Source organism: Rhinocladiella mackenziei, assembly GCF_000835555.1.
Source record: "Rhinocladiella mackenziei CBS 650.93 unplaced genomic scaffold supercont1.5, whole genome shotgun sequence".
NCBI classification, from domain to species: Eukaryota; Fungi; Ascomycota; class Eurotiomycetes; order Chaetothyriales; family Herpotrichiellaceae; genus Rhinocladiella; species Rhinocladiella mackenziei.
In genome coordinates this window covers 491,892-513,082 of record NW_013550600.1, presented here as the reverse complement: position 1 = coordinate 513,082, position 21,191 = coordinate 491,892, and the positions used below count along the sequence as shown (strand labels likewise).

General features: G+C 50.9%; 8 protein-coding genes across 8 annotated transcripts; 4 read left to right on the top strand and 4 right to left on the bottom strand.

Annotated features, from left to right (window-relative positions):
• Window positions 1–434: 434 nt before the first annotated feature.
• Window positions 435–1,327, bottom strand: Z518_06664 (uncharacterized protein; the record flags this gene model as incomplete). The annotated part of the gene is made up of 4 exons (XM_013414796.1): window positions 435–606; window positions 663–864; window positions 918–1,136; window positions 1,198–1,327. 4 exons carry the CDS (start codon window positions 1,325–1,327, stop codon window positions 435–437), a joined length of 723 nt encoding a protein of 240 aa, XP_013270250.1.
• Window positions 1,328–1,844: 517 nt separating this feature from the next.
• On the bottom strand, window positions 1,845–3,968 carry Z518_06663 (uncharacterized protein; the record flags this gene model as incomplete). Its single annotated transcript, XM_013414795.1, has 9 exons — window positions 1,845–2,001; window positions 2,055–2,082; window positions 2,132–2,262; window positions 2,326–2,359; window positions 2,410–2,616; window positions 2,676–2,772; window positions 2,826–3,186; window positions 3,250–3,350; window positions 3,411–3,968. 9 exons carry the CDS (start codon window positions 3,966–3,968, stop codon window positions 1,845–1,847), a joined length of 1,674 nt encoding a protein of 557 aa, XP_013270249.1.
• A 1,481-nt stretch (window positions 3,969–5,449) lies between these two features.
• On the top strand, window positions 5,450–6,628 carry Z518_06662 (uncharacterized protein; the record flags this gene model as incomplete). Its single annotated transcript, XM_013414794.1, has 2 exons — window positions 5,450–5,644; window positions 5,708–6,628. 2 exons carry the CDS (start codon window positions 5,450–5,452, stop codon window positions 6,626–6,628), a joined length of 1,116 nt encoding a protein of 371 aa, XP_013270248.1.
• A 1,843-nt stretch (window positions 6,629–8,471) lies between these two features.
• On the bottom strand, window positions 8,472–10,412 carry Z518_06661 (uncharacterized protein; the record flags this gene model as incomplete). Its single annotated transcript, XM_013414793.1, has 1 exon — window positions 8,472–10,412. One exon carries the CDS (start codon window positions 10,410–10,412, stop codon window positions 8,472–8,474), a length of 1,941 nt encoding a protein of 646 aa, XP_013270247.1.
• Window positions 10,413–11,783: 1,371 nt separating this feature from the next.
• On the top strand, window positions 11,784–13,825 carry Z518_06660 (uncharacterized protein; the record flags this gene model as incomplete). Its single annotated transcript, XM_013414792.1, has 4 exons — window positions 11,784–12,018; window positions 12,071–12,437; window positions 12,493–12,956; window positions 13,011–13,825. 4 exons carry the CDS (start codon window positions 11,784–11,786, stop codon window positions 13,823–13,825), a joined length of 1,881 nt encoding a protein of 626 aa, XP_013270246.1.
• A 554-nt stretch (window positions 13,826–14,379) lies between these two features.
• On the top strand, window positions 14,380–15,380 carry Z518_06659 (uncharacterized protein; the record flags this gene model as incomplete). Its single annotated transcript, XM_013414791.1, has 2 exons — window positions 14,380–14,807; window positions 14,861–15,380. 2 exons carry the CDS (start codon window positions 14,380–14,382, stop codon window positions 15,378–15,380), a joined length of 948 nt encoding a protein of 315 aa, XP_013270245.1.
• Window positions 15,381–15,464: 84 nt separating this feature from the next.
• On the top strand, window positions 15,465–16,085 carry Z518_06658 (uncharacterized protein; the record flags this gene model as incomplete). The annotated part of the gene is made up of 1 exon (XM_013414790.1): window positions 15,465–16,085. The coding sequence occupies one exon, from the start codon at window positions 15,465–15,467 to the stop codon at window positions 16,083–16,085; it is 621 nt and encodes a 206-aa protein (XP_013270244.1).
• Window positions 16,086–16,638: 553 nt separating this feature from the next.
• Z518_06657 (NAD(P)(+) transhydrogenase (AB-specific), alpha subunit) lies at window positions 16,639–20,541 on the bottom strand (the record flags this gene model as incomplete). Its single annotated transcript, XM_013414789.1, has 9 exons — window positions 16,639–16,763; window positions 16,898–17,255; window positions 17,309–17,458; window positions 17,553–17,686; window positions 17,754–18,008; window positions 18,073–18,243; window positions 18,305–18,466; window positions 18,520–20,391; window positions 20,457–20,541. 9 exons carry the CDS (start codon window positions 20,539–20,541, stop codon window positions 16,639–16,641), a joined length of 3,312 nt encoding a protein of 1,103 aa, XP_013270243.1.
• Window positions 20,542–21,191: the final 650 nt, after the last annotated feature.

Sequence of the window (21,191 nt, the reverse complement as noted above, 5' to 3'; positions counted from 1 at the left end):
AATGATTGTCACAATGATGTACGGGAAGAAATCGAGAGAAAATGTTCGCGCTGAAGACAAGGAGCTGCCACAAGTCGTGGCTGACGTTTTTCGGACTGACCTGGATCGAATACAGGACCTACTTGGGATTCAGGGAACATTTCGGATCCGCCCGAGTCATGAGAATGAGATGGGCGGGGCTGAAGTTCTCTTGTCGGACTTATTCTTCTTGTGGCATTCGCAACAATTGAATAGATGCTATCCAACCCGCTTTATAGCTTGAACTTCTCGTGCTCGAGGTGCTTCATGCAATGTTTTTACCTTATACAAGGGCCCCTCCAGAATTATATGGACACCAACGAAAGCTCGAGGACTTGCTCAATGCAGGGGCTTGGTTGGCTATCCAATCGTATCCTGTGGGCCAGTTGATCTCATTTGACTCAGCCATCTCGACGCTAAAACCCCAGTTTGTGCTTTTTGATCCGTGGAATAACACCAGCGAGCACCAAGACACTGGCTACAATGACAGCCCACAATTTGATATGCAACGCATTCTTGTTGAATGCTGTTGAAGTGGCAGCGGCGATGACAGCCAGCAGATAGACCGTGAGAATATAGCCGGAAATTCTGCCGGAGCACTTCAGTCAGATTGAAGGCCCAGGTGACCGTGGTGGTGGACTCACCGATGATATTTGTACAGGGACTTGGCTCGATCAATCGTACCAAACACAAGCTCTGGAGTATAGAACGTGGCACACCCGATCAACCATTGAATGAATATCAGTACGTAAGCAACCAACGCCATTTTGCCGTGTACGCTCTGAAACCGAGTCTCGGGGTGTGACGCCTTGTTCATTTCGATGATAACCAAGCCAGCAATCAGTGCTGTTTGCCCACGGTCAGCGAGGACCTGGAGTTGCCCCCACCAAACGCCTTACCTGCGACAGCCAGTGAGTTGAACATTGAGTGTACATATGCTCCATTGATTTTGTCTTTTGGAAGTGCCGTTGGTTGCAGGACCAGTGTGCCTTGTACCAGAAGGAGAACGGCCAGGGAATTCAACAAGGGGTGGTAGGAGAAGAAGATGAAGTCGGCTTCGAATACCGCGGCCCACACGAGGGCCGTGAGGATGAATATGCCTGCCTGTGCGAGGATGGCTGGGCGAGATCAGTTTCATTCGACAAAATGCATACTTCCCAAAACAAAAGGGATGGCTACCGGTTCCTATGATGAGATTGAACTGCAACCCTTGTCCTGGCCGTTGTGTGACATCTCCTGGACGACCCAAGAGGGGTTCCTCCTCTTGCAAGGCGGGATTTGCCTGCGGAATACCGGTTGCTGATGCCATGGCGAAAGCTAGGGCCTAGGATAGATGGAGCAGCAAGGTGCGGTTCAGGACGAGTTCAGAAGAGGTGAGAGAAGGAAACGGTTCTGGGAAATCGATGTCAGAGTCATCACGTTCAAGGGCATCCCCCCGATCAATGAGCAGTCTTTGTTTGCATTCTGCGGAGGTGCTGCAGCTAAGACGTGATATGTATCGGTGTTTGGTGGTGTTGCTGACCAATTCGGCCTGCGGATTGGACGTGAAGGCGCGGAATGAACAACGTCAAGCCCCAAACGTATGACGCCATTTATGCTTAGAATTGGTAGAAGTTTCTACGGGGGGGCACGGAAATGTTGTCGTCCGCTTCATCGTTTACCCGTCTCCTAAACTTGCGCAATCCCACGATCTGTCACGGAAGACTGTAAATCGCTACCCACATATACGTCCGAATAATTGCAAATTGCCGCCGAGGGATATCTTTGAATGACACAAGCAAAAATAACGAAATTGGCATGCCTCGGCCGAATCAGGATGCAGCCATCTAAAATCTACTCCATTTGCTCCTCTTTCGAATCTGCTCGCCGTATGTGAAGAAGAAAAATGGCACGGGGATTAACCCCACGGCAAAGAAAGCGAAAATACTGGTACCCCATGGTATGCCGACATTATGGTACAGAGGAGACACCACAAGGGGGAACCTAGGACGCAATCAGCCAAACACCAAGTCAACTAATGATCAGGGATGACTTACGCTCCCGCAAAACATGATCGAAGAAATGCTGCTAGTCATCAGGAACCACTGCACACATCCGCCAGTTGGGGACTTACTGTTGGCGGCCACGGCACTGGCCGCATACCGCTGAAAGGTATCGACCAGGTAATTTAACGCCGCTTGGAAGATCGTGAAAAATCCGAGACCGGCCATGGTTAGGCCGATGATGGGGGCAATCCACGGATATCTGTCGAGGTTGGTGAGCCTTTCTGACCCTACATTCGTCGGGGCCGAAACTTCACAAACTCACCTTGGATGCGCCGTCCATCCGGTTACGAACAAACCTAGTGGAGAATGAGTCGTCGGTTTAATCCACGAAGAGGGCCACATTTACCAGAACTGAACAGAACCGAGCCCAACATCATAGGCGGTAGACGCAATTCCGGGACCACTTTCCCTTCAGATTTGCGGTTGTAGACGGTTTGGTTGTAGATGTTGATGCCGGCACCACACATGGCACCAACCATAAGCGCTAGGAAAGGTAGCTCTGAAGGAACGGGTTTCCAGTGACGGTGCTCAGCAAAGATGATGGGAATAGCACCTGTAAAGATCAGTCATGAGCCAGATCCGGGAAAAAAGAGAGAGAGAGAGTAAATTCACCAAGTTGCATGTAGAGGATGCCATAACAGAAGCTGGCGTACAGTGCCATCAAAAAACAGATCGGCGTCAGCAGCAGCTGGAAAGGTCGAACCAAAAACTAAAAGATGTGAGGATATACGTAGCGCGCCAATGCCTCGACGGTCATCTCACCTTGCTGGCCAATTCCTTGACGGACACATCCCACTCCTCAAATTTGGCATGCAAGGCCCAGTTGCCACTTTGGTGACGCAGACGTCGTGCTTTGTACACCAACAATCTTGGTGGATATGACTCATCCAAGAAAATCAGGTCGAGAACCAGAATAAGCAGCTGAATGATTCCGGTGAGGTATTCGGTCCATCTCCATCGTAAGCCCGGTTGGACAACGAGAGCCGCGCCCACGATGGGCCCAAAAACCGGGCCGATCACCACCGCCATGGCATATGTGGCAATCGCGATACCTCTCTCAGATGAAGAAAACAAATCACTAAGGACGCCGCCGGTGTTTGTCACTGGAGCCGAAGCAAAGAATCTGGTGGCCATAGTCAGCAAAGGCAACTGGGAGACAAAGAGGAAGGCCACGACTCGGGCTTACCCAGCAAAAAATCTCGTGATCATGATGGTCTGAATGTCTTTGGCCGCTCCAGTGCCGAAAGAAAAGCAGGCTGCGACAAACATTGGGGGCAACACGGCATTCTGAGCGAGGGTCAGTCTCGTTCAACGGAGGTCAAATTCTTTGGGCTCGTCTTCACATACTTTCCTGCCATAGACCTCTGATAATGGCGCCCAGAGCAGCGGTCCAACGCCAAAGCCAAACAAGAACAAGGACGTGCCCAAGGTCGATACTTGGGTACCGACATTAAACTCTTCCGCAACTTGGAGGGTACCCGGGCTGTAGGCGCTGCTGGCCCATGTTGCGCTCATGGTAGTGAAGCCATAAAGTGCGGTAGCAATGACCTTCTTCTTCATCTCCCAATTTACCGGTCGGTATGGGTCATCAGGTCCGTCGAAATCGACCAGGTCGTCAACGGTGGTCTTCTGGTGCTCGAGAGGATGGTTAAATTGGCCAATGGGCGGTCGTGACCTGATCCGCGACAATATGGTTTCTCGTCGTGTTACTGTCCGACTCAGATCTGGAGATCGACCGGTTGCGAAGGAGCTCCCTCCATTTCGTGTGGACTTTTCGCCTTCGGACACCTCTGGGAGATCTCCGAGGTCTCCATATTCGGAATTTGTCGTTTCGCGGGAAAGCGTCCTAGAACCCAAGGTCTCTATCGGTGATAAATTCTGACTTCGCGATTGTCCAGACTCCATTTTTGTTTGCACTTGCAGAACACATCGACTCCATCGGAAAGAGACACCTGGGTGTTTTTATTCCATTCGACCTTAGAGCCGATGTCGCCGAGCCAGGGCGAAGCCGGAAGGCGTCGAGATAACGAGCTGGGGACAGGCTCGAATGGGGTTGCCCAATCTGCGCGGTTGTCTGTGCCGTTTCTCCCGGCCAAACATCCGGACACGCAATCCATCATGCTGGCCCCTGAAAGTTTTCGGCCTTGCGGGATTTTCCACGCCCAAGTTTTTCCTCAGCTGTGATCTTTTTAAGACCGAGTACGACAGCATCAGCTCGGACTTTGTCTCTTAGGACCTTGAACCTCCCTGACCTCCCTGACCTCTCTAACCGATATTCGGCGCAACGTATATGAACCTCTACATCGGATGCGAGATTGGCGGTGGATGTTTATGTTTTGCGGAGCCATACGCCTTGCTAATCTGAGTGTGCGCAAGCTTTATCAGTTCTCAGCAACTTCTGCACCTGCGCCTCCTCGTGCACGACTTTTAGCCGAAATGACAATGTCAGCAAGGCAACAAGCGGTAGATTCAGGTTTAACGTCAAAACTGTTGCGGCTTGAGTCAATCACATCGTCATGAAACGGCTGCAAGGGCACCTGGAATTTGAAGGTTTACGAAACTCAAAAATGGACACCCTCTCTCAGGATTTTCGAGCGTCTATCAAGGATGGCGCCCCAAAAGGTAAGTTTGAGAGACGATTCATTCACAAACGGATTTCAAAGCAAGCACATGAGAGACAATGGGCATTATGGCATCGAGTTTTTGTTGACGAGTCAGATCGGCCTGCCTTATGCTCTGTCGTGCCATCCCCGGAATGGGAGTCCTGCGTAGCAACTCTGCTTGCCCGCAGGAAAGGTTGCCCCGAAACAAAGACATACTGACTGAACCGAGGTCCGTAAGGTTGGTTCCGATAAGTAAATCGTTACCTCTCTCCGCCATTTTATGCTCCCAAGCCTCGCTTCCTATTTTGCGGGGTTCTGGATATGTGGGGAGGAGCGATTCTCCTCCAGGTTTGGCCTTTTGGCTCTCTTCAGGTACCGATATTTGTGGGACGAATCATGGCAAAAGCGGGCGTCCGTTCTACAACCGACGCATTTGGAGTAGCTTCATATTGGTCCGGTTTGTTAGCGCCTATACAAACCTCCTCAAGCAGGGCGGCGGTGACATAGCTAAGACCTTTTAGGTACTACGCTTTACGACACTATGTCGTAATTGTCGACTTTGTACTACCGAGCACGGTAGAAGGACCAAGAATGCCGATGTTTGCCCCGCAAACGCCAGCATCGATGCCTGGGGGTATGTATATATACATGCCGACGAAAAAGGCCCAGGTATCGACGAGATTGGATGTTTTCTGTGTCTTCGGCACGAATAGAAGTCATTGTTTAGGGCTGACAAGGGCAAAAAGAGAGTCTTCTGGATACGACACACTCGCTTAACCAACCATGAGAACCTCACACTGGGTCGCTGTTGAAATTGCCAGCCTCGTCGGCTTTGGCACGGCACATCCAGCGAGTTTGGTCACTGGCCTAGCTACGCCCAAGATTGACACGCATGCACACGTCTATCCAGACTTCTACCGAGAGGCCGTGATTGAAGCTGGTTGGGTCCCAGGCCCTGACGGCAATCCTGCTCCGCCCGTAAGTCCTACCATTTCCCTCTCTCCGTCTCTCGGCTGCGACATTTATATTCGGCTGGCATAGGCCTGGAACGTCTCAATGCACCTAGCATTCATGGAAACCAACAACGTAGAAAAAAGCATCGTCAGCTGCTCTAGTCCCGGGACTAATCTCTACCCCAACGATACGACAGCGGGAATTGCCTTGACGAAAAGATTCAACGACTTCACCGCCGGCCTGAAACATCAATATCCAGATAAATACGGCTTTTTCGCCTCCCTGCCACTGCCCGACATTGAAGCCACGCTGGAAGAAATTGATCGAGCCCTCGACGTTCTCAACGCCGATGGTTTCGTATTCCTCTCCAATTTCGCCGGTCTATATCACGGGGACCCCAAGCTCAAGCCCGTCTACGACAAGCTCAATGCTAGAAAAGCTGTCATCTTTATCCACCCGACAATCCCATGTCCGGCAAGTACTCCCAAAGCCGTCGTGGGGACGGAACGTCTCGACTACGTCGCACCGCTGATGGGCGCATATCACGCGCCGACACTGGAATTCATCTTCGACACGACGCGCACTGTTTCCGACATCATCATGACCGGTACAGCCACGACATACACGAATCTGAAATGGATCATTCCCCACTGCGGCTCGGCGATCCCTTCTGTTCTCGACCGCTTTGTGCGCATCGCCTCTTTGCTGGGCGCAAAAGTGGGCTCCGACCGCACATCGGTGCCCTTTAGCGTCGCTAACGCGACGGCGCTGCTGCAGAAGCAGTTCTGGTTTGATCTCGCTGGGTTTGCGATGGGAAATCAGATATACGATATGAAACGATTGTTCGGGCCAGAGAAGTTCCTTTACGGGAGCGACGTGCCGTTTACAGCGCCGGCAGGGGCTGTTGAGCTTACCGACGAGATGAACACGACGTTGCCAGAGTTGTTTAGTGATGGTGAAATTAGTGCTATTTACCGAGGGAATGCGGTTGGATTGTTAGGACTGTGAACAAGGAAAGGTCGTCAGTGTTATTGTCAGGGCGGCAGGCTTATATGCTGCTCGTCTCACCCCATCATCGCTTGACTCCTCAAGCGATCGAGTCGATATCATATAGGACTGTCAATTCCATCAATTCCCTATTGAATCACGCTTGCCCCTTCTGTTTCTTGGCATTCCTGGATAGTTATGATGATTTGATGGGGGAGGGGGAAGGGATACATCAGTTCTTGTAAATAGTCAAGTTTCAGGAAATGATGCGTCTTCCAAGACAGAAATCTCCATTTCAGAGTCGCTGCCTCAGAGACGAAGGAATTTCCAATATCAAAAGATGAAGAAAGTCTACCGAAAAGGAATCACTCTGCCTTTCAAATTGAAAACCCGCAAGGGGCACCTATCCGTTTGATCTGGAGCATGAGGGCTGGCATCAACAATAGTGGTGGCCCTCTTTTTCCCTCACTCTCTGGAGTCCTCCTAAGCAAGTTCATAAGACGATGAACATGCGGTCAATACCAATGATAGTGAGAGCTCAATACCCTTCGGACATGCTCCTTCTGTATGATCCCACAGAGAGATAGGTTGGATTGTTTGTATTGTTGTTATACGATGCCTTTTGCATTGTATTTGTGCGTAGCCTGCTATCATTATTGGCACCAAACCGAAGGCTATTTGTCTGATCTTCAAGAGGTGTGTGTGGAGCCCTTACTCAGAGCTAGCTATTCTCAGAGCCTATAGGGAGGTTGCTTGAAAACGTCCAGGGCTCAGGAAGAGGGCTTCTAAAATGTATGGATGTTGAACAGTAGCTAGCGCCCCGCTATTTGGAAAGGGAGTACCATTCCTATTCAGGATATAGGGGTAGGAGTAGAAAAGGGATCAACCAAACGTGTATATACTGGCAATCTGGCAGGATCAGTTGCCAAACAGACAGAGTACTCAACAACAATCAATGTACACTCACTGACTGTTTGAAAATGAATTTCGGAATCCTAAGTCCATCTTCGGAACGTCTTGCCATAGAAGACCAGAAGCATCATTCCCAATGAGGGTGAATCCAACAATCATGGCCATAATGAGCATGAAAGGCTTGGTGAATCCGGATTTGCCTACCCAGCCATTGGTGAAGTATGTCATTCCGAACCAATACCAAGGTTAGGAGGAAGGGAAGGTAGAGGGACAATTTGGGACTTCTCACACCGAATGTATTTCTTATCAAGGTCGCGGTGACCACCATTTGAGCAGAGATGGACTTGTAGCTGTCGATTGCGTATTGATGAGAGATTACTTATGGGCTTAAGACAAGATGTGGGGGAGTACACGGTTATTGTAATTGTGGAACTGCTCACACTGAGTACACCATCTAATTATCTTCAATTTAGTTGTCAGTTCCATTAGCACCGCCATCCGTGTTGCTGTCACCGTTATCACCAATATCATCTCCACCATCGTTGTCTTATCTGGCTGGTCAAGGAACTGGTAAGATAAGGGGAGGAAAGGGGAATTGTCGAAGAAGTCCGTCAAGGCCAGCAATCCAAGTTCGGGATGCGATGCCCGCATCAATATTTGAATTGATTTTGGGGGTAGCTGGACAACGCTGTATCCATGTCTTGACGCTAGAAGCTTCGTATCCTGGATGACAAGCCGCTGTAGCCTTCATTCTGTTACCAGGCCTCTTGACTGTCTCATACAACTTGCGCGCTGCCTCCTGCTCCGAGTGAGGCCGCTTCTTTGGACAATAAATAAAAGGGTCAACATTCAGCACTCGACTTGTCACTACTGGGGCTGTTGATACAATGAGGCGGTCGATACCTACCTAGGTATTATTCTAGTTGTCACTGCAATACAAGAAGTTCAGGTTTCAATCCGCTTCATTGTGTAACAGAGCTCCAAGAATTGCGGCAAATCTGCGAGCTATCTCCCAATGCCCAATTCGTCTCAAAAGGTCGGTAAGACCGCAAAGGGCGGCATTGATCTCTGTGGTTGTGGGCCGACCATGCTTGTAGCCGTTCGCTTGGAAGAGTAACAAAGCGGCCTTGACACCGAGGAGCTTGAACTCTGGGAAATCCAGACCGTCCGGTGTCAGCGCCCTTTGTCCATCCATCCCAAACCGAGTGTAACAGAACCAGGCAATACCTGCTCTAAACATCGCTCGAGGAACATGGATTGCGGGTTCAAACCCAAGAGGCAAATTCTCCAATTTCTTCTGAACGATCGTCCCATGTATCACACACCGTTTCGCTTGATCCGAATTGGCCCAAGTGGTGACTGCCATCTGGTCTTCTGTTGAAAGATCGGAACCCTCACGACCAATCGCTCTTTCCAACAAATCGAAATCAGCCAGCATGGACATATATGCCAGGTGCCACAGAATGCTCATGTCCATGTGGTCTGGCTCCCAAGGGCCTGCTCCCTGCAAGAAACGCTCATAGAAGGTCATCAAGAGGCTTGATATATTTTCCATCGACGTCGACGCGGATCGAGCGCTGATTCTGTTCTCCACAATATTGACACAAATACCTTCTAAGACTGTGTAGGCCGTAAAATAGCTGGTACTCGGCATGGCAAGAATGTCGAAATCGACATTTGCGTCAATCGACGCAGGAGTTAGGTCGTCGCCTTCGAAATTGCTGGGATCGTTGAGATACGAGACACGCCATTCTTCAGGTCGTGCTGCCATGAATGTCTGACTGGAGGCCGCAACGGGTAGCTGCCTGGAGTTATGACGCAGAAATGGTTCATGATGGAAGATGCTGGCCAGTTCGGCGTCATGGATGTGTACACTTAGCGCTATCCGGATGAGCTCTTCGTTTTTGGCCCAAGCTCTCCATTTTTGGTCCAATTCTTCTGGAGAAACATTGAGGTTGAGTCCTCTCATCTGTTTGGTCTTGAAGGTCGATAAACGGCGCGCCCAGGAAATCAAAGTCCCATTAAATGCGTCGACGATGGCCAGATGTCTCGGCTCTCCGGACAGAAGCCCGAAGGTTTGGCCAATGATTGCTGTTTGAATGAGGGATATTTTTTCGTCGGACCCTCGAGAGATCAGTCGGTCCCAATTTGCCAGCACAGCCTTATGGAGTCGTTCAAAGATTCGGACGCCCTGTCGTATGGCATGAACGGATCCGGTGAACAGGCTGCCCACAGAACAGATAGACAACAGAACCATGGAATTGGCCTTGGAGGGTCGGAATGTGGGTGCATGTACCACTGGAAATACGGGGTGGAAGCGCGCAAAGTATGATCGGACACAGAGATTCAAGAAGTCAGCTGAAGGGAGAGTTTCCTGTGTCGAGCGAATCTGTAGACTTTGATGCAATGTTTGTCGGTACGAGTCGTCCACTTCTACCTGAGACGCTGGTGGCGTTGCTGGTCCAGAGGGTGGAATTTCATCTTTGTCATCATGACCGGGAATAAACCAAAGACGCTTCATGTTGGAGTCTGGTTTGTAGCCAAACGTGGTGCATGGACTTTCTGGCCAGCCCGGTCTTAGTTCGGCCATGGAGGTGACTAGAGGGGTATCCAGAATCCCAGCATGAAGATCTCCGTCGACCAGCCACGAAGGAAATTGTGATTCAAAGTCAAAGTTGAGAGCGTCTATTGAGGTGTCGAAGTGGCTTACTACCTGATTGGAAGCGAATGTGTTCGCATAGACGCCCTTGGGGGCGTTCGAGTCATTCTCAATACCTTGGAATGCCGCCTCCCCTTCGGGGGCGTACCCCAGAGCGGTAACATCCAAGGTTGACCCAATGTTGGGATCCATGGTCAATTCTTGCGCCGGAGGTGAAGGGACGGTCTCACACATGGGGGGGGGAAGAGATTTCTGTGGATTGTCTGATTCTGCTGATACACTCGAACGACTTTTTCTTCGTTCAGTCGCCGTGACCGAAGCGTTCTCTGAATGGTCTTTCTGATGTCGCAATAGAGTGTCGCTGTGACCATCATTAATACGAAGTCGTGGGTGGACAACAAATACTCACTGTCGCCCATATTTTCGTCCACAGATAGAACAATTAAAGGGCTTCTCTTTGGTATGGGACCTGATATGTCTCTCTAGATGGTCTGTTTTGGCGAATGTTCTTCCACAGGTCGGGCATTGGCGGATTTTGCTCGCACGTCGCCCACGAGGACCATCCTTGGAAACTGGTGTTGCTGACAGGTCAGGCATCACCCAACATCAGACTGGCAGATTGGCAGCGACATGAGATAATGTGGCCTGACACTTTGTCTTGCACAAAGTATTATAGTCTGAGGAGGATATCGGCGAGGAGGTAGTGTGGGGAAGGAGAGAAAAGCGGACAGATCATGGATGGAAAAACTGGGGGAGCCGGGGGCTGAGCTTGCTGGGGTTCTCCGGGCGAACTGACTACTTTTGCCCTAGGCGCCACTAAGTTCCTAAGTCATCGAAAAAGCCAGGGGGTGATTCTCAGCCGGTCATCCCGTCTGAGGACTCATCAACGAACCATCGACGCTGGTTTGAAAGTTGGTCAAATGACTGGCTTCATACCCTAAGGCATATCATGGCCCGGCCAAAAGCTGATTTGAAGTTGAAACCATGGACCGTGAGATGCGGGAAGAAGTAGCACACGGTGAGTTGATGGTCAGAACAGAGGCTGTCACTTTCAGAAGGCGTTATTATCTGATACCATGGCCGGAAAGGAACAGCCTGCCACCTATTATACATTGTTTGAACAGCTCAGGGGGACTCTCTCGCAGAAAGACAAATACTGCCCGGTGAGGGTTCTCCCCCCCCCAAAAAAGTTCACGATCCCTTCGCCGGATTTTAGATGACCAAGTCCAAATCTGTGACAGGCGTCACACGCCGCTTCTTGAACGGCTCCCATTGACATCTTCAAACGATTCTCCCGTGTTGAAATTCTCCTTGCGAGGCGAGCCATATGGTGATCGAGGTCTTTCAAATGTGGGACGTCCAATATGTGGGACGTCCCACATCGAGATCCTCAGAAGGAAGACTTCAGTGTTATCCAGTCGAATCCAAAAAATCCCGGGGTTGTCGGCGACAGCACGGCATGCCCTTGAGCCGTGGGCCAAGATTGAATTGTCTAGACCCAGAGGCACGGGAATTATATTGATCTCGCCTCCCGCCATGGACATGGCATAGGGAACATTCAGCTTCGATACACTCGTCGATCTGGATTCTCTATACTCGTCCCCCATGGCCCAAACAAATCCATCCCCGGTTGAAGAAACGGGCGTCATAATATGTGGTGGTGGTCCGACAGGCGTGGTGCTTTCGGCACTATTGGGGGCATTGAAGGTGCCAAACATCGTGCTGGAAAAAGAGAAAGATATTACCACCGACCCGAGAGGGATTGCATTGGACGAAGATGGCATTAGAATACTTCAATCCATTGGAATCTATGATAAGATATACACTCAAATCGGTTCATGTGAGTATGGTCCCCTCTCCATCCACTCCCGATTGCTGATTCAGGACCCAAGGCATGGAGATATTCAATTTTGTCACCGGAACGGGGTCAGATTTGTACAAAAAGCCGATGGTTGCCATGCACTACAAAACCACCGAAGGAGGCACGGGGCACGTTGGTTTCATTTGTCACAAACAGCCAGCGATGGAAAAGGCCATCCGAGATCAAATTGAGAAAACGCCCCTGTCCGAAATTCGCACCGAGTGCACGGTAACAGGAGTGAGTGAGGATTGCGACATGGCCTATGTGGAATACACCAATTCCCGAGGAGAAACCAAGAGACTGAAGGCCCCGTTTCTGGTTGGAGCGGATGGGAAGACGGGTTATGTTCGGAAAAGATATCTTGAACCCAAGGGCATCGTCATGGAACGGTGTAAAGAGTGAGTGTCCCCACCATCATCATTTGGAGATCTCATTGTGCTGAGCAGCCATCAGGTCGACCTACGAGGAAACATGGGTGGCATTGAATTGGCACATTTCATTGCCGACCGAAAAAACCCACCCAAACTTTCCTCTCTGGCGACTCGGGTACACGCCGCAGGATGTATACGATCTATTCTTCCCCAAAGAGTTCCGGTTTCTGTGCAACCCCAAAAGACCCTCAGTGTGTGGGCGCTTTGGTCTTCCTTCCGATCGGTTGTGGAGATTTGAGTTCGTCGTACAAAAGGATGAAGATGGCCATAAAATGGCCACTCCAGAGGAGACGCGCAAAATTATCTATCCGTATCTGACGCATCCGGGAAGCCGGTATGGGGTCGATTATCCCGTGAGATATCCTGAAGATTGCATCAAGACACTCCGGTCCCGTCCTTTCTCATTTGTGGCCCGAAGTTGCAACAAATGGGCGTTGGGAAGAGTCGTTCTGGCCGGTGATGCGGCTCATGTCTTTCCTCCGTTTGGTACGTGCGAACATATTTCATGAGATGCATGAAAGAGTCTAATGTTGCATATAGGCGGCCAAGGAATTGCGTCAGGCTTTCGAGATGCATCCGCACTGGCATGGCGCTTGGCGCTGTTACATCGCAACCCCATTTTGAATCACGAAAACATACTCACAGCTTGGTATATGGAGCGCAAACAACAACTGGAAAGATCCCTGGCTGCCACGATCACAAATGGGGAGTATGTGACGGAATCTGACCCGATCAAAGTCTTTATTCGAGACTGGTACATGTGGGCGATCCAACTCATTCCGAGCTGGAGACGAGAAATTCAAAAAGGAGCTCGCGCCGAAGGTATGACGAGATATCGACACAGCAAAGGGATGCCATTTGTTCCAGAAATGGGAGGTGGCTTGCTTCTACCACAAGTGTATGCGTATACGTTCAAGACGAACCGTGTCTCCTTCACGGACGATCTCATTTTCTCGGTGGACAAGACGGGTCTCTTCCAACTTTTGATTTTGCCGGACAGTTTGGACGACATTGGCGCTTTCACGGACGGTCTGAAAGACATCGATGCGATTTCACACAATCTCCTACGGTCTGACGAAGCCACGGTGTTGGTTCAATCTTCCAAAACCTCCTCTCTGCTGGCTCATCGGAATAAGGCTGCTCGTATAGCGACGGCGGAAGAATTTGCGGCGGACCCGGTTCTGTGCAAGAACCGACCACCACCAATCGGCTATGACGAGCGGCGAATTCGAAAGGAGGTCCAGGGTAAGAAATTTTTGATTTTGAGGCATGATCGCTTTGTTTTTGCGGCCTGCAATACGCTTTCGGAGCTCAAGGACGCTGCGAGACGACTTGTGACAGCTCTCGAGATGTAAGCTTAGACTCAAGCCTACGTATTAATTGAACGCTGTATGTGGTTCTGTGGCAAGGCATAAGGCAGCAATTCTTACCGGACTTGAACCGGGATGTCACCTTTGCGTGCGAATCTCTGTCGAGGGGTCCTGGCCAAAAAATGTCTTGAAAAGGCAAGGACCAGATACCCGAAAGTAAAAATGAGCGGTGTATCCTGTCAGCGCACATGAAACCGCTGCATCCGCCACGATTTGAGCCGAATTCGGCAATCGTGTTCACGCCAGAGTCCAATCAGGGAGGGCTGCTCGGCTCAGCCCGGTATCGCAAGCCAGTGACAATATTATACATATACTAGTCGTTTGGCCAGCCAGCTGCGAGCTTGGAGCCTTGTCCACCCTATCAATCTACTACGACGGTCGTATTCATCCAACGTTGGAAACCGGACTTTCGTGTTGCGGCTCAGCTGGCCTGACCCGCTTAAACCATCTTTTAATCTCCACATCCCATGTACAGCGGCGACTCGCTCCGAGTTCTGATGACCGTAACCCATATATGGTGAACCCCACTCAAATTCAAGATGCCGTTTCTCTCCCTACCTCTCGAAGTCCGCCTTCAGATCTGGGCCTACATAGTCCAACCGACACTGGAATACCCTTGCGACTGTGCCCGGAAGGGCGTCCCGTGTCAGTCCCCCCCTCTGGGAATCTGCTGTCACGACGTCTCGACATACCAGCATTGCGACAATCGAATTCTGCGAGTTAGTCGTCAAATCTTCGATGAAGTCCAGCCGATCGTGCAAAAAGCGGAGATAGACCGAGTCTTTGTGCTGTGCAACAGTTTATGCTTGGATAATTTCTTCAAAACTCTGAATGAACGGGATTGGAAGTGGGTGAAACATCTCCGGATGGATCTGTTCGTGGGTTATGGGGATGACAATCAGGACGATTGGTTTCTGTGCCAGAGTCAAAGATGGGCGAAAAGATATGTTGCTGGCGCTCTCGATCGGTATATCCAGGGAAGGGATACGGTGGTCCAGCCGGCATTGAATGTGAAGGAAGATTCGGATGGAAGGAGGACCTTGACGGTGGACATCTTCCTTGCCTGACCATTCCGGGAGTCCTAAAGTTTCAGGCCACCCCAACAGATTTGTTCTTGACGGACCTGGAGATGCCTGAAAACTATGACTCAGCAGAAAGAAGGAGAAACATGGGAATCAGGCCAGACCACGTGACGAGGATTTATCTTATCGTCCGCAAGTCAGCCCCCTTCATTGCGTGGTTGAACCAAAAGGAACGTTGCCACCTTGTGCTCTCCTGGCTACCATTTGACGATAGTCGAACGAATCCTTCCTCGTCCAAGGTTCAAGTCTGCTACGCCATCTCAGATGTCACATACCGGCGGAACATACCCAATGTGGGCTTGCCTATACTCTACCTCTTCACACAAGGCCAAGATTTAGGCCCATTCTTCAGTCACAAAGATGAGAAGGATTCAGCACCACTTCAAAATGGTAACGCCAAAGTATTACCAGGAATCTCCCGCTATACTCCTCCCACGGTGGATTCTGCGTGGAAATAATACCACATAACTACATATAAAGCTGATCAAGCTATTGTTGGTATCAGCTCTTGCAATCGAGTCTACGCGTAACCTTCAGGCAACATGTCTGCGATAGACAGGCAATTCCCACCCATCCACACCGAAAGACTAACCCTCAGAGCATTTGACCCTTCGCGACCTTCCGACTACGACGCTGTCCTTAAAGTGTACAATTCTCAATACATGCGCAAAGCCGTGGGCGATGTAGGTGTGCATACCCGTGAGGACCTGGACGTGCGATGCCGAAAATTTGGACTTCATTCCAAAAGCTCCGAGAGCGATGCGAAGCCTCTCCCCTCTCATCCGGTCCATCTCATCTACCTCCGTTCTACCAATACCTTCATCGGAGTGACCAGTCTCTTCCATCGTCGGCCCCTGCCGTACCCGGACATCGGCTATGCCATCTTCGAGGAGTACGCAGGACACGGCTTTGCAACCGAAGCAGGCAAAGCCGCTGTCCAATGGTGGAATGAAGAGATGGGCGTGGAGAATATTTGGGTTGGCACCTTCGACACCAACATTCGGAGCCAGAGGGTTGCGAAGAAGATGGGCTTGATCGATGGCGGAACCATCACTGTCATGATGCCGAATAATATAGTGAAAGCCGGCTATGCGTTTGTCCCGCCTAGTATGGGAAGACGTTTGGATGGAGTCATGGTGGATGTTTCCCAGACATCTGAATGAGGTCGCAATCCACTGTGGGTTGATTGGTCAACTCGATTCAGCTTCCTCCGCAGAAAGATATGTAACGACGTATCTGAACTACGATCGCCTGTTGTCGTCCAGGTCGACACATTCAGCATATTGATTTTGTTGAGAGCAGCCTTCGATTTTGATTTCGATTTCGGTCTCGCACGTTGGACGAATATTCACGAGTATGACGGACTTAAAAAAGAGGGGGGAGCACTCAGTCAACCTGGCCATTTGTTACCCGATTCAATAGGCAGTCACTCAGGGTCTGATCCGGCGTCTTTGCTTGAACGGCCTATTCCTGCATCTAGACATAGAATATATCCAGTACTGAATCAATCTGTTATGACAGTATATGTAATTGTATATGTGAAAACTCTATCTAACCATACTCATATCATCCTCACTTTCTTCATCATCTCATATCCATTCCACTTAACACACTCCAGTCTTCTCGCCCTCATCGCAGCCAGGAAATATCTTCCATTCCACTGATACACATTTGCATCGGTCTGTCTGCGATTCTTCTTCTCTCGAGAGATGTGCATCACACGTGGAATTGCGCTTTATACCTCGTCTCAAGCGCGGCCTTTAGTGCATCGCACGTCTGCTTGGCATCACCAAACAACATCTTCGTACCGGGCATGTAGAACATTGGGTTCGGGACGTCGGCTGAACATTTTCCATAAATCAGCAGCCAGACGGAATCGAGCGGGAAGGCATATGACGATACGAGGGGGATACAACGAGATTAAGGTGGTAAGAGGACACAAAAGAGGAGATAGGAAAGCGAGTATTTAACTTACCGTATCCACTACTCATCCCTCTCTTCATGACAATAACGCCCTTACTCTTCCACGCATGCAACACGGGCATTCCGGCAATCGGACTGCCCGGCTCCAACGCAATCGGATTCACCGTATCATTCGCACCGATGACCAGCGTGAGATCCGTCTCGGGGAAGTCGTCGTTGATTTCATCCATCTCGAGCACAATATCGTACGGTACCGACGCCTCGGCCAGTAGCACGTTACACTGGCCCGGCATGCGGCCGGCGACCGGGTGGATGGCGAAACGGACGTTGACGCCTTTGGAGCGCAGCAGGGCCGTCATTTCGGCGATTGCGTATTGTGCTTTGGCGACAGCCATGCCGTAGCCGACCACCTAGAATAAAATTAGCATAGACCAAAAAAGAGGAGAATGGTAGAGGGACGGACAATAATCACACTCTCTGCGCTGGCCAGAGCTTCGACGGTTTCTTCGACAGTGGTCTTCGTTACTTGGCCTTTGATTTCTTGGTTTGTTTGGGCGATGGGGGCGATGCCGCCGAATAGAACGTTAGTTAGGGAGCGGTTCATTGCCACGCACTGGGAAAAGATCGCACATTAGCTTCTCTTCTGCAATTTTCCAAGAAAAGAGACGAGAAAAATTGGTAGCAGAGAGAAATGAGACCCGACGAACCATGATATACGACAAGATCGAACCGCTGACACCGATTAGTGATCCAACGGTTAGTAGTAACGGGTTGTCGAGCATGAATCCCTCTGCGACGAGGGCGAAGCCAGAGTAGGCGTTCAGCACCGTGATAACGACAGCTATATGCGCGTCAGTCGAGTGGATTGATCCTGCATTGGCCACTGAATGGTAACGGGAGCAACATACGCATATCAGCACCCCCAATGGCTGCTGTGGTCGTATAGCCCTTGATGAAACTCAATGCAGTGTTGGCGGAAAGACACGCGGCCGCGATTCCAGGGGCTCCGGGCGCCAGGGTGACAAAGGCACCCATTGTACCGGCATTGGCGGCGAGGAGGGACGAGTTGACCAAATGTCGGCCAGGGAGTATTGTTGGGCGCGAGGACATTCTCCCCGCGAGTTTGAGGAAGGCGACGATTGAACCGGTGAATGTTATACCGCCTGTAATTGTGGTTAGTCCAACAGATGTATATAGAGAGAGAGAGAGAGATGGGGTCTATGGTACCGATGAGTACGCCCAGGTAGGCGGTGACCATGTGCAAAGTGGAAATCTCAGAGACATGAGCTAGGACGCTTCCAATACTGGTGAGGACGGCGGCCAGGCCAACGACCGAGTGTAAGGCTGCGACCGTCTGAGGCAATTCGGTGGGTGTGATTCGTCTTCCAATCAAAGCACCTCAAAAATGGATAGTCAGAGAGATAGACCAGGACCAAGTTAACAGGGACACCGGACGTACCAACAATACCACCAATTGCAGCGATACTTCCGAACTGCGTCAGTACTTCCGGAGAGAAACCAACTGCGGCAAGGGAGGCCAGGATGCCTGACAGAACACCGAGGATGCCCAGAAGATTTCCGGTTCTGGCGGTCGCTTGAGATGCTAGACCTTGAATCGATCCTGGAATACATTTTAGTGCTGGGCGTGGAGTAAAATGAGCAAATCCAACTTACCAATACACAGTATACTACTAACTAGATAGCCTGCCTGAACGAGCCCACCCATACCCGTGCTCGCAGCTGCAACAAAGCCAGCACCGAATAGAACTCCGGGGATGGCATAGAGCCATGGATATTCTGGGGGATCGGTGGGCCGCTTGAACATATCGAGCATTCGTTTTGTAATGACGAATCCTCCTGATACGTTCACAAAGGCCAGGAGAACTGACAATGCGCCCAGAACTTGAGGGAGTGTTTCAGGAAGGTATCCGCCGCCCATGATGAAAAATCCACCCACACCGACAATTCCAGATATGGCATTCGTGACACTCATCAGAGGTGAATGCAGAGCCGGTATCACACCCCAGACAGATCGGTAGCCAATCAAGCCTGCTAAACCTGCCGTGAACGCACTGCTCATAAAGAGAGGACTTGTGAATTTCCCGAGGGCCAGTGCGGCACCCATTCCTCCAGTCACGGCTGCGACGTGTCTGGTTTGTTTTTCCCAGGGTGTCAGCTCAATGGGCTTGGTTTCCTCGTGGTGGTGCTGAGTGGGCGCTGGAGGAGGAAGTGGGCGTGGTGCCGGAGGAATGACCTCGCCGTTGTGAGTGACGACCGCACCGCGGACGACCTCATCTTCCATATCGACGCCGAACGAGTTATCCTTCGGAGCCATCGACAGGAGAAACTTGGTGATGTTGTTGGAGTACAGGCTTGTCGACTGTGTGGGAAGTCGAGATGGAAAATCGGTGTATCCAATGACCGTCACGTGGCGGTGGACGATGACTTTGCCCGGGGCAGTGACTTCGCAATTCCCCCCACCTTCAGCCGCAAGGTCGACAATGACGGAGCCTGGTTTCATGGCGCTGACCATCTTCTCCGTGATCAGTTTGGGAGAAGGCTTGCCCGGAATCTGGGCGGTGGTGATGACAATATCAACCTCTTTGCACTGTTCCATGAACAATTTCATTTCCGCCTCGATGAATTCCGGCGACATTTCTTTGCTGTAGCCGCCTGCTCCGGAACCGTCTTCTTTGACGCTGACTTCGAGGAAATCGGCTCCTAGAGACTGAACTTGTTCTCGCGCCGCTGATCGCGTGTCAAAGCCTCGTACGATAGCGCCCAAGCGGCGTGCCGTGGTAATGGCGCTTAGTCCGGCAACGCCAGCGCCGATGACGAGAACTTTGGCGGGAGGAATCTTTCCAGCAGCGGTCACTTGACCAGTCAAAAATCGACCAAAATGATTGGACGCTTCCAAAACGGCCTTGTATCCGGCAATGTTGGCCATCGAACTCAGGGCATCAAACGCTTGTGCGCGAGAAATTCTCGGAATCATATCCATGGCAAAAGCGGTCACGCGACGCAAAGCGAGAGCTTCTACAAGATTCTTGTTTTGAGCTGGTTGTAAAAAGGAAATCATGGCGGCTCCCTCTCGGATCGAAGGTATTTCGGTCTCCAAGTTAGGTGGGCGGACCTTGAGAAGGATATTACTCTGGGACCAAACCGTTTGCCGATCCACCACGGTGGCGCCCACATGCTCGTAAACCTCATCGGAATATTCGGCTTCGGTGCCAGCACCGCGTTCAACCAGGACGCGAGAGAACCCTTTCTTCAAGAGCAGTGGGATGTTTTGTGGTGCGACGGCGACGCGTCGTTCCCCAGCACGTGTTTCGGCGGGGACACCAATGGTGAGTTCTGAATAAGGAATCGGGCTGGATGTCAAATCAGATTTGAATCGAGACCATATTGTTCCTGCCTTGGGAGGGACTCGTATGAGACCCGTGTGTTTGTTTGTCAGCGGAACACCGCCGCGAGCCAACGAGTGCACACGTCTCCTCGTGTCATGGCTTGGGCGCACACAACAGGAGAGGCGGCTTGGCTTGGGAACTGGTCAAAGGTTAGAACAAGGTAGATCTATGAATATCAGGAGGATATCGGCGTCGACAAGGTACCTAGATCGATGAAGCTGAAGCAGCTCTTGGGAGATAGTTTAACCGATAGGTGCGAAGACCAGGTTGTGAAAGAGGCGTGAGCCATTATGGGCTACGGGCGCTTCTGACCGCCAAACGACACGACAGGAACCTTGTAAATCGTGATTGGGAGCTGCAGATAACCGCAATGACCCGCATGTCAGGATTCACCGCGTGCTGAAATCGGGAACTCTATTGCATGACTCGAGTGGTAAGAAATAAAAAATTCAACGACCGAAGCTGATGAAAGCGACAAAAGCCTGTTTGGAGAGTAGAAGATGGGTCGACAACGTGGACCAACCCTCGATCCGGAGCGGGACTCCATGGCCTGTTTTTGAGGGAATAACCCGATGAGACTGCCGAGGGAGGGCACATGAAACAACAGTGTCATGAATCACCTCTCTGGCTTTGGTGTCCCTGTGCACAGAGGTGGTGTGCACGGTTGCATCGGTTCATCAGCCGTCGACGCCATCTCTCCAACGTGGGGGTGGAGCCGGTGTGGCTTGCGGGGTGGGAAATGTGGGAGAAGGGATGGCACAAAGTGAGCCTGCAATCAGGTATCGATGATCACCCTCAGCGAGGTGGTTTGGTAAAATTGACTATTGAGGGTAACGCACGGAAGCGCTGAAGAAGCACGGTAGAACCAGATCTGTCATGCACACGCATGGTGTATATATAACTCTCTTCTCCATCAGCCAACTGTATTACTGCATCTGA